This window comes from Montipora capricornis, chromosome 5, assembly GCF_036669925.1.
Source record: "Montipora capricornis isolate CH-2021 chromosome 5, ASM3666992v2, whole genome shotgun sequence".
Classification (NCBI taxonomy): domain Eukaryota; kingdom Metazoa; phylum Cnidaria; class Anthozoa; order Scleractinia; family Acroporidae; genus Montipora; species Montipora capricornis.
In genome coordinates, this window is record NC_090887.1 from 25838829 (window position 1) to 25850224 (window position 11396).

The 11396-nt window shown below is 37.7% G+C and overlaps 2 protein-coding genes across 2 annotated transcripts; one reads left to right on the forward strand and one right to left on the reverse strand.

Moving 5' to 3' along the window:
* Nucleotides 1-23: 23 nt before the first annotated feature.
* Nucleotides 24-3859, forward strand: LOC138050017 (phospholysine phosphohistidine inorganic pyrophosphate phosphatase-like). Its single transcript, XM_068896511.1, is given in 7 exon segments — nucleotides 24-183; nucleotides 728-999; nucleotides 1002-1068; nucleotides 2222-2285; nucleotides 2370-2462; nucleotides 2970-3061; nucleotides 3724-3859. Coding segments are annotated over 7 exon segments (828 nt in total). The 5' UTR covers nucleotides 24-34; the 3' UTR covers nucleotides 3815-3859.
* Nucleotides 2594-9641, reverse strand: LOC138050015 (protein farnesyltransferase/geranylgeranyltransferase type-1 subunit alpha-like). Its single transcript, XM_068896509.1, has 7 exons — nucleotides 9419-9641; nucleotides 8758-8872; nucleotides 7499-7603; nucleotides 6116-6388; nucleotides 5324-5386; nucleotides 4587-4758; nucleotides 2594-4078 (listed from the first exon to the last, which is right to left on the reverse strand). Exons 1-7 carry the CDS (start codon nucleotides 9624-9626, stop codon nucleotides 3977-3979), a joined length of 1038 nt encoding a protein of 345 aa, XP_068752610.1. The 5' UTR covers nucleotides 9627-9641; the 3' UTR covers nucleotides 2594-3976.
* Nucleotides 9642-11396: the final 1755 nt, after the last annotated feature.

Sequence of the window (11396 nt, forward strand, 5' to 3'; positions counted from 1 at the left end):
ATAAAGTCGACCCGGGCTCGTAAATTATCCAACAATGGCAGCCGGAAGAGGAGAAGGAGATGAAAGACCGGGTTGGCTCAGCAAGAAAATCCAAGGAATTTTGCTTGATATTACGGGAGTTCTTTACAACAGTGGTGAAGGCAGTGGTTACGCTATTCAAGGATCTGTTGAAGCAGTAAAAAAGTGGGTTTTAAAAGACCATTTCACCTCACTAGTGGATGTTTCTTCCAATAATTCCAAATCTTGAGATCTTATTATTTGCCTGGCTGTATCCGCTTTGAGTTAGGCTAGGTCGGTTGGGCAAAAAAAAAATTTTCAGCGTGTGATGCCGTTCCCATTATTTCAAACAAAATAAAATTAATGGCTTTTTTCCTGGTCTGCCTCCCTCTCCCCAGAGGTTTGGGGGGGTGGTGGGGAAGGGGGGCTTTACCTGCCTAACCTGTCTTGAAGAGCTTTCAGAATCTTTGAGGGTGCTTGGGGAAAAATCAGAGTGATCATAATAGGAATGACTTCAGTGTTTGACTTGAAAAAATGGGATCTTTTAGGCAGCACTTTAATGGGGTTTTTCAGTGAGTGATTAATTAATTTGTTCCTCAAATCAAGCTAGCCTCACATATAAATATGACACAAGACTGCCCCCCCCACCCCTCTCAAGTTTCCCACCTTTACCCCCTGCCTTATTAGTTGCCTCACTTAAAAACCAAAAGTTGTTTTTATTTCAAACAAGGCTTAAGGCAGCAGGATATAAGGTGCGATTTTGTACAAATGAAGATCAGTGCACAAGACAACAGCTGGTAAACAAACTAGGACATTTAGGATTCAGTCTGTCAGCACATGAACTTTTTTCCCCATGTCCTATTGGAAGAAAGATTATTCAAGAACGCAATCTCCGTCCATTTTTGCTGATTCACCCTGGAGGTCTTCCAGAGTTTGAGGAATTGGATTGCCATGAACCAAACTGTGTTGTGATTGGTGGAGCAGAAGAACATTTTACTTATGAAACATGAATAGAGCTTTTAGAGTGCTCATTAATTCTGAAAACCCTGTTCTTTTGGCAACTGGATATGGGTGAGGACCATGTTCTTGATTTGAAGCGTAATCAACTGTTTCATTTTTTACCGACGTATTGGGTTTGTGGAAAAACACACATGCATAGCAACAGGGATTGCTGTAAATGCAGACCCATACAGTAAGGCTAAAATTTATGATGTGTGGGTGAGGGACAAGCGAATTGGCCGAGTGAAGGAAAGCATTACTAAAATTCTTGTATGGTGTACCTAGATTCTGAGAGATATGACAAAATTTGTTCACATTTTGTGTTGACTTTGCCAATGCAGAGGTATTGTCTCACTTAAAAGCAGCTTTCTGCCAGATTAGGTTGTGGTACTGATAGCTTAACCCAAGTTAACACGGTGTTACGCTTTAGCATGTAACCTGGGTCATCACAGAGATTTTATAGTCTTGTGTTGTTGTGAAATGGCAGGTTACTCCTCATCATAAATCAAAGCACAAACTCTCTTATTCCAGCATTGTTCCCTCTTTTGAGAATTTGCTTGATATCTGTAGCTCAGGGGAAAAAAAAGATGTTTTTCTTTTTTTTTTGCCCTACAAGTTTTACTGTTTGAAGTTAAACTCAAATATGAGGGTAAATCTCTCACTTAATTTTCACTTTGACAATATTTACATGTACTGGCCTTGTTCTGTGTCAGACTACCATTATCCTGCCCTTTACCAGCCATTGCCTGCCATTTAGCTGAGGTATCAGTAACTACGATTTTCATAATTATACAGAATCTCATCTTCAAGTGCCAACAGCCAAACAGTGTTTGGGCTCCCGTCAATCAAATGAAAAATCAATAAGATGCATGACATAACCTACCAATCAGCATCTTTGGTTGCCACAGTAAATTGAAACGACGCCGATGGAATATCATAATGGTATTCGAGCTGTGAACTAAATAAAAACTCCAATTCACTTTTCAGAGGTGGAGTCGACCTTCCTGGCCATGTTAGGAAATTTGATTGATGGAAGCCAAAACGCAGTTGGGCGCTTAGCGCTGAAGGTAAGATTCACAGAATTATGAAAATCGCAGTAAAGACAACAAAAATCATAGAGCAAAGTACATTGTTTATTCAATGATCTCTGTTATCCACAATCAAATCAAAAGAATCATGAAAGTTTAGGAATCCTTAATTTCAGGACTTCTGTCAATTTTGTTAGGCGTTATTACAAGAGTGGATCAAATTTAACATTGGATGTAGGACCTTACACCAAGGCTTTGGAAGTGAGAACTGTTTGTTGTTGTTTTTTCTTGTTATCCATTTAATTAAAAATTGATTAATTACCTAAACCTATGTTGTTGCTGTAGTTTGCGTGTGATGTGAAAGCTGAGATCCTTGGGAAGCCAGCAGCAAGCTTCTTTCTTACCGCTCTTGCTGACATAAATGTTTCCCCTGAGGATGTAAGTAGCAGTTTGAAAGGTTTCTTTAAAAATCCAATTACATGTGATGTATTTATACGTTTTTATCTGTCAATCTCAAAGCACTTTACAACTGTTTTGGGGACTTAAACTCCAGTGTCCTACTGAACAGGTTTCAGCCTTACAGTTTTTTTAATTGGATAAGTAATAGGAGTTTTACAGGTGTACCTTGATTAGAATTAATAAATAATTAAATTATTTGTTAACCCATTGACTCGTGAAAGTGAGGCTGGTGTTAGACAGATTTTACAGTGTGTACATGTACACCTTAACTAAAGCATTTCTGCATAGCTCTCTCTTTTTCACAAAATAATTAAATTTTGGTTAACAAAATGCTGAGAAATGGCTTTTCACATCTCCAAGGGTTTAAAGTATGGCTGCCTTGAGAGCTTAATCTTAGCAAGACGGACAACACCTTGAAGCTTACATTAAATTTTGTACATTTCAGTACAGTTAACTCAGCAAATTTACAAGCTGTTCTTTTCCTAGGCAGTTATGATAGGTGACGACATTGTATCTGACGTGGGAGGTGCTCAGGCCTGCAACATTCGCGGAGTTCAAGTCAGAACAGGAAAATTCAGGTATGATGAAGACACTGTGTTTACATCACAGACATCAAATGGAAGCCGTGGTGCTTCATCAGAAAAAGCTGTGAAACTATGTCCGATCACTCAACCACAGAAAAGAGATCATTCGCTTACTTTTTAATCTATTCAGTTTAATCTAAACTCATATTTTAATCTTTTCAGGGTAGCAGACTTTCATTATCAATCAAGTTTATTTCAGATATTGAATTGTCTTATGTATGTAAATTAGGTGAATTTTTTTTGTTGGGACATGGTCAAATTTATGCATACCACCTGATATTTGATTAACCCATTCACTCCCGGGGGTTCCCCATTGACGAGTAAAATCATCTGGCATTAGCCAGAGTAAAATACTGACCAGTTCAGGCCAGTTTGGGAGTCAAAGAGTTGATGGGGACATAGTTTTTGAGTGAGTGATTAAACATTTTTAATTGCCAAAAACTGAAATGTGTACACAGGCCCTTGGTGTTTCCTCACTTTGATGATGAATCACAAAGGGCTCATTAATGTAAATTTTTCAGTTTGTTATCCTCAGTAATAAACATGATCCACACACATTGCTGTCCACAATGTGCAACAGCCAGCAATAATCAAATTATGTAATAACTATGAGTTTGCTGATTACTTGTCTTTAGATGAATATCTTTTCTTCTTAGGCTTCAAGATGAACACCATCCCACTATAAAACCGACTGGATATGTTAATGACCTGGCAGAAGCTGTAGATCTTATCTTAAGATATAACTAAAAATATCAGTCTGGGGTGAACTTCCCCAACAACTTTCAGGCTAGGTTACAGTTTTTCAAAGCTTGGATAACTGGAAGTGATGTTTCTGGTAGGAAAGCTTTGCCTTCAACGTACAAACTTGTTGATACACTGTACAAGGCCATTCTTTTACTAATGAGCTTGTTATTGCGACGGTTGTCCAAATCTGTTCTTCAGTGTGCGAGAAATGTAATTCCAGTACTCTCTTCTGATGTAGTCAACATCTGTGGCCAGTTTCTGGCACAGCTAAAACAGAAAATACATAACAGCTTTTAAAAAACTCTCCTGCATACAGAGGCTAGAAGTTTGCTGGAAATCTGTGCAAGATTTGGTGAAACAAAACACCCTATTATAAAATGAGCAGTTTTTAAGGCCATCTCAAGACAAAAGCTTTCCCTGACTTGCTCACATCCCCCTTGGCCATACCATTTAAGTCTGAGAGCATATGTGAGAGCACATCAAACCAAACATCTCCAATAACAAAATGTATAGCCCGTTATAGGCTAAAAAAGTAACACTCTCACATACCGACTATTACAATGTACCAGTACATGTTCTTCTTTAGACCAGACCTAAATATTTTTTCTATGAGTTCCTGGGTTCAAAGGTACATTTAAACCATTGTAATTTTATAGTGAAGTTTTAAGCTTGAGTTTCTAGTTTAAATTATATGTATGTAATTTTTAAATTATATGTATGTAATTTATCTCCTACAAATACACTGTAGCTTTTAAAGGTTTAGAGTTTATTCTACCTCCAAAGCTTGCTCCAAACAGTTTCCATCAGCAAGACCAATCTGAAGCTCTTCCTCATAAATATCAATCAATGTTGACATCAGGTAAAGAGAATCAATGCCATTAGCATACATTTCCAACAAGGTATCTTTTAAACCTGGGTATTTACTCAGACCAGTCTGCGAGAGGAGGCTACAAACATAAGAAGTTAAAGCAAATGTCATGCTTGGTAACAGGGCTACTTCAATCAGACTTACCGGTATTGATCATTCTGTGTGTTGATTTGGTAACTGTAAAATTTCTGGTACATGTATATTACAAGCAAAATGGGAATCTTTGCTTCTACTAGGACTGTCGGTGATTCCACAAAAACCACGTTATTTAGGGTAGAAAGCATAAAAAACAATTCTCAGTAGGTATTTGTATTGTTCCTCTCCATTTTCACATACATTGTACAGCCTGTGACAGTTTATTGCAAAAGTTGTGCGTTGCTTTAAATTGTATGTTTTAAGTAAAAGAAAAATTTATGTATTGCTCAAAGTTTGGGTTTGACTTTAGGCTTTTGGAATTTTGGCTTAACAATATTATTAGGTGTGCCAGTGGAGACTTGTGCCTTAGCTACAAGTATCACATCTAAGTTACAGCTGTCAACAGTTACTGTGCATCAGTTCTAACAAGATCATGTGTGTGGGTGCCTATTTTCAGACTGAGCAAAAATAAAGAACACCCTTATGGATTTAACTGGAGGAAAACATACCCTTTCAAGTAATTCCAGGCACTTTCATTGTTTGGTACTTTCTTTATGAGATCCATAGTTGATCTATGAGGAATTAATAACCAGAAATTAATATAATTGCAATGATTTTACAGTACCCGGTACATGGAAACATGAATGCACTGTGTTGGTTCAAAAAAAGACTTGTAAATACCCAGAGAACCAAATTTTAAGGTGGACCTTACTTAAACAAAAGTTTGCTTCTCTAGATTTTACTTGTTAATGTGATCATAAGGTAAGTAAGGGAAAGATGCTGGCAATCGTTTGTCCACTGCCAAGGCAATGAGAAGCATGGGCCTATCCCTTCAATGGCGTCATAAACTACTTTACATTATGTAGTTTTGAAAGAACATTGGCAATGTAAATTAGTTCTTGACGTCATTCAAGGAATAGACCCATACCTCTCACTAGCTCGGCAATGGGATAAATGAATGCCAGCTTTGTAACTCTCTCATACCTCATTAGGAACATTAAAAGTAAAATCTAGAGAAGCAAAGGTAAAATGTACATGTATATTAGACATTTCACTTTTGCAAAAGAAAATAATTCTTTGAGGTTAGGTGCATTTTACCCTGCTCTAGACCTAAGTATAAAATATGACCCATAAATGCAGATTTGGATAATCCAACTAGATTGTTTTATAATACATGTCAGTGTGACTGAATACACCCACTGGGCAACTCAACTTATCTTGAATTGAATGGATACAAAACAATTAAGTTATTTCAACAAAATGGTGGAACTCCCATTTAACTAAATAAAAATGCTACTAACCGGACCTCTTGATGCACAACATCTTCTGTGAAACCAGTTGTTTTGGAAATCACAAAATATCTCTGATTCCAAGCGGAGTTGTTTCTGAGATCTTCCATCAAGAGTTTATCTACATAATCAATTTCTCTTTCCCACAATCCAAATTCTTTGATGACCCACTGCCGGTGCTGCCATGCATGGTAATTCTTTGCATCAAGTTGTAAGATTTCCTCTGTAAACTGGAGCTCAGCACTGGGATCTTTCAGCCATTCAACTATGACTTTTCTGTGATACCTGTTTGCCATGATAAAAAACGTAACCTAGACACATCAGTTCATGCTCCTGAAACTTTCATCTAATGACCACAAAAATTAATAATGGAGGAAGTAGATGTAGGTTCAAACGCTGACCAGATCAACTCTCCCTGTGACAGAGCAAAAATTTTGCCTTTGTATGATATCTGTGAATGCCAAGAGTTTCTAGTGTTCCATACAGCTGTCTGGTATTAAGAGTTTACTAGAAAACCTTTCGAGCCTCCTTAATGGGGACATAGTTTTTCAGTGATTGATTAACCCATTGACTCCCAGGGGTTCCCCATTGAGGAGTAAAATTGTCTGGCGTTAGACCGAGTAAAATACAAAGTCTGGCTGCTTTCAGCTGGTTTGGACGTCAAAGGGTTAAAGTAATGTTCTTTTTTTGTATAGCAGAGGGTTTTTAGCTGCACATGTAACCTACACATGCCATAATGTCAGCTGAATAACACATCAGATAAATGAATCAAATTTCTATCAAAACTAGCACACGCAACACACTGGAAGTGGAAATAGGCGTAAAATCGCACGAACCGGAAATAAAACCTGCGGAAAAAAATAATTGTCTTTATCTCAAAATTTTGTTTGGTGACCTATCTTGATTTTTTGCATACACATACATGTATCATTCATGATGGCTCTTCAAATGAAAAAGTTTCGGGGGAAGTTATCCAGTACAATTTTCTGTAAACTATAAAACGCCTTTTTTTGATGTATCCTTAATTCTACTAGATAACTTTTTGTCATACTCTCTAAGCAGTTAAAAATTTAGGGAGATTTCCAACAAAGAAATAAAAATGGAAGGTCATCGACTTCGTTTTTTAAGGTAATTTATCAAAAGCTGAAATTTAGAAGGCCTCTTTGTGGACCTGGTGTGTTGCCATGGTAACTGATATGATGTCATAAGTGCCCTTAGAGTATTACCCAACAATAGAGTTGCAAAGACATTTATAGTTTGCCTACACTATGAAATATCCTTCTTCGGTATCTTTCATCGTTTCACAAACACCATAGCAACGAAAAACCCTTTCGAGCCTCCTTAAGGCAACTTTCAAGACTTGGCAAGGATTTCTGTAACAGTCAATAAACTTACCACACTTGGTAGTTTTTTGGTTGTTCTTGTATAACTTCACGAACATAGTGTAACTCATCTAGCAAATTCTTGTTAAGAGACTTCAACAGAACTCTGCGGAAATGCCTTTAGAGCAGAAAAAATATAAAACAGGTAGTGGGAGGTATTTCTTACTTGTCGGTCAATTCCCCACCCTAGGCAGAAAGAAATATAGAATTCGCTGCTGACTAAAGGTTGGATATGTTCCTTAAGTTTCTCAAACACGGAAAAATGCCAATGCTGTGGATCGCATTAACCTGCTAGCAACAACTAAGCCATAATTAAGTTTGAAGCTAGCATACAATAAATCCTTGGTGCATACTGACCTTGGCAACTGGACTGCACAGTCGCTTTATTGAAAACAAAGCCGCCATGAAAGGGTTACAGATAATAGTGTCACAATCCATTAACTACATTTCATTTGCATGACAGTAAAATTACCTTCATTATTATCATTATAGTTATCATCATCGTCCTCATTATTATTATATGATTACTTTTTGTCCTTTTAACCACTGGTGCACCAAACAAGCTTATGAACATGACTCGTTATGCCCCTTATGCACCGATCAACTCGAAAGTTCAACATCTCTTCTCCCTCCCCCCCCCCTCCCGATCGTTCAAATTCCCGGCCCCTCTGGCCAAAATAGTGTTCAAATGCCCTACCCTGTAGTCAGATTTGTCTGTCTGTCCCCAACTTTTAAAGACCTTTTTTTAAGCCAATTGCTCACAAATGCTATCTCTCTTCCTTTAAACTCTTCCATCTCGTCCAAACACATGATTTATGGCTGTTAGCGACTTCACCGCCCAAAGAAAAAATCATTTGAAACACGACTCTTCCATCTCAATTTTCCCCACCCCACACAGGCAAAGGTCAAATTCCCCACTCCCCAGGCACAGAGGATAGTCAAATGCCCAAGGTTGGGGGGTATGTTGAAGTTTCAATTTGATCGGCGCATTAATAATAGGCTCACTATGAACTCACATAATGACCAACTCTTAGAAGGCTTGATAGCTCAACTGGTAGAGCACTGCACCGGTATCGCAAAGGTCGGAGTTCAAATCCTGATCAAGCCTGAATTTTTCAGGCTTTGCTTTCATATACTGCTCAGGTAAAGTTAATAAATAACTGCAATGATCAGCATCTTAACTTGATTCTCTCTGCAGTTCAGTATACAGGGCTTTCATATATTAAGTTTCGTCATATTAATATTCTGTAGTTGGTCCTGGACATTACTCACCATACTGTGTAATTGGCAGCATTAAAACTAATGGCATCCTCCGTTAATTTAAAGGCGCGCTCACTTCTCTCGTCTGCCAGAAGAACTGCTCGAAAGTAGTCAAACACGTCTTTAACTAAAACACAAGACAAATCCCATCGAAATAAATTGCAGTCAGATGTTGTCAGCTTTAAGTCTCTAAAAGATGAAACCTTTAGGAGTGAGCTTGATTCAAATAAAGACAGGCACACATGCATGATTTCTCCAAATATGCGGAATCTCCGCAAACAATGCCTCACAATAATGATAACGATTTTCTATATTATTAAAACGATTTTAATATATTTTTATTCCTTAAGTTTTAGTTAGTTTAAATGCACGATCCCATAAGCGGCAACGCTTTAATCACCATCGTGTTGAAATAAAAGCTGTTGTTGTTGTTGTTGTTGTTGTTGTTGCTGCTGCTGCTTGCCACAGAAGGTGACCATAGGCTTGAGCTTGTACACTTAAAAAGGCAAACCATTCTGCAAATCCTCCTTACCAACCCAACATTCGCTTTCTTTCATAACGTTTTAAGCTGACATAAGCCAAAATATTATTGTAAGTTTGCAATATGGCCAAAGACAGGACAAAAATCTAATCATGTCAAGAGCCGAGCAAGAAGATCGACTAAAGAACTCACATCTCTCAGAGTATGCAATTTTCACAACTGGATACGGTCCATCGTCTTGCTCAACGGGAGTTACATCTTTCCATTCCTCTCGATCACGATAAAATACAAAGTCTGTGTCTGCACAATCTTCATCTCCTGAGCTCTCCGCCATCTTTCTTGAGAGGCAGGTACCAGTCCTTCGTCGATCAAACCCTCCCAACCTTGTACCCAGAGTCATCTCTAACGAGAAGCTCCAAAAAGCTTACACTGGGTTGCCTGTGGTACGCGTTACACAAAAATTGGTGGTATTGTTCCAGTTAATTTTTTCAAGTGGGGCGTCATTAAGACCATTTGAGGGGTCACCCACATGTCGCGCCAGCAGAGGCCCTTTGGCTCACACGTTTAATTATTTTGTCCCATTTTAAGGTCTTTTAGTTTTTTAAGCTTTCGTAATAAATTCAGTTTAAAGATAACAAAACGCTCTTGAGTAAAATTCACTCGTTTCTTCTTTAAATAAATAGTCTGCAAAAAACTAACTGCAAATTGCTCTGACTGACGTTTTCCAGCATGTCTAGCTGTTGGACTAAGCAAACGTTTATTGCACATACAAGAAAGGACTAAAGGTGTTGTTTCCGCTTCATGATGTGACGGCCTAATCTGATGCCAGTCTAATCTGATGTCTAATCTGATGTTTGGCTTTGCGTTTGCACCAGAAAAAGGCAAGCCAAGAGACAGATGAAGAAAAAAAATAACATAGTTTTTATATAGAACTGTGAATCGAATTCTCATCGAAAGATCTTAAAAACACGAACATTTTTGCCGTCTCTAACGTTTTGTCAAAAGGAAGAAATTGATCACTTGCTAGGCAACCATAAAGGTGCACGTGATCACCTTGTGTCAACTGAATGAACTACGGGAAAGAATGTTTCAGAGTAGAACAACGTACTTTTTAGCGAAGAAACTTCCGTCGTTAGTTTTTTAATTTTGTTGTATTATTTAACTGAATATTTAGATTTCATCTGTCGGGTCAGGAAGCCTTCTTTGTCGGGTTCCTGAGAAACGTATCTATTTTGACTTCTGGGTGAACTATTTTCATAATCGAGAGGTTGAGTGGCCGTGTAATTGAAAATCTAAACATCTATGAGAAACAAAAACAGACTTGCAAATTATCGCAAATCACAATGCTGACAAGCACAAAAGCAGCAGACATGGTTAAGTAAATATGAAGTTTGTTCCTATCTGAATGTATTTGGGTCAGAGTATTAAAAAGGAATATATTGTCACGCAAATTATGTAATTTCATGACACTCAAAATTCGCAAGAAGCGCGAGTTTCATGTACACAATCTTCGCCCTAGCAAGTTGCAGCAATAAAATTGGATTAACCAGGAAGTTAAAGGAATATTGTTAGCTTCCCAAATAAATTTCATCTTACACTACAATGACAAAATCATTTGTCAGAGAAATGAAATTCCTTTCTCCTCGTGTATCACATTTCAACGTACGTATGCAAATTTGTTAACTCATTTTCAACCCGATTCCCGGGAAATTTTTCTTCTTTCAAATACATAGGGTGCGTTCGATTGGGAAATCCGGATTTAGATCTTAAAATCTGGATCTTCGGATTTCCAATCGAACACAAAATCCAAAAACGGATTTCGCGACAGATTTTGTTAATTGAAATCCTTACCCGACATGGATTTCCGATTAGTGAATCTGCGACAAAATCCGTTTTCAGATTTTGTGTTCGATTGGAAATCCGAAGATCCAGATTTTAAGATCTAAATCCAGATTTCCCAATCGAACGCACCCATAGTATTAACAAAAATATTATTTCTCGTCAAGCGTTGCATCTTTTATGTTCAAATAACAGCTAAAAATAAAGATTTTTTAACGATCTATCCGTCGGCTTCCTGGGAGAATACCCTCTAGAGAGTAAAGGAACTTCCGACGTTAAATAAGGTGTACCTTGACCTAGATATTTTTTTCATAATTTAATATTATCTGTC

Excerpts from the sequence above, each read along its gene's own strand:
- LOC138050015 (XM_068896509.1), bottom strand. The coding sequence starts at position 9,626 with ATGACTCTGGGTACAAGGTTGGGAGGGTTTGATCGACGAAGGACTGGT. Across the intron at positions 7,604-8,757 it reads GCTGCCAATTACACAGTATG|GCATTTCCGCAGAGTTCTGT; the intron begins GTGAGTAATGTC and ends TCTGCTCTAAAG. Across the intron at positions 4,079-4,586 it reads GTTTGGAGCAAGCTTTGGAG|CTGTGCCAGAAACTGGCCAC; the intron begins GTAGAATAAACT and ends TTTCTGTTTTAG.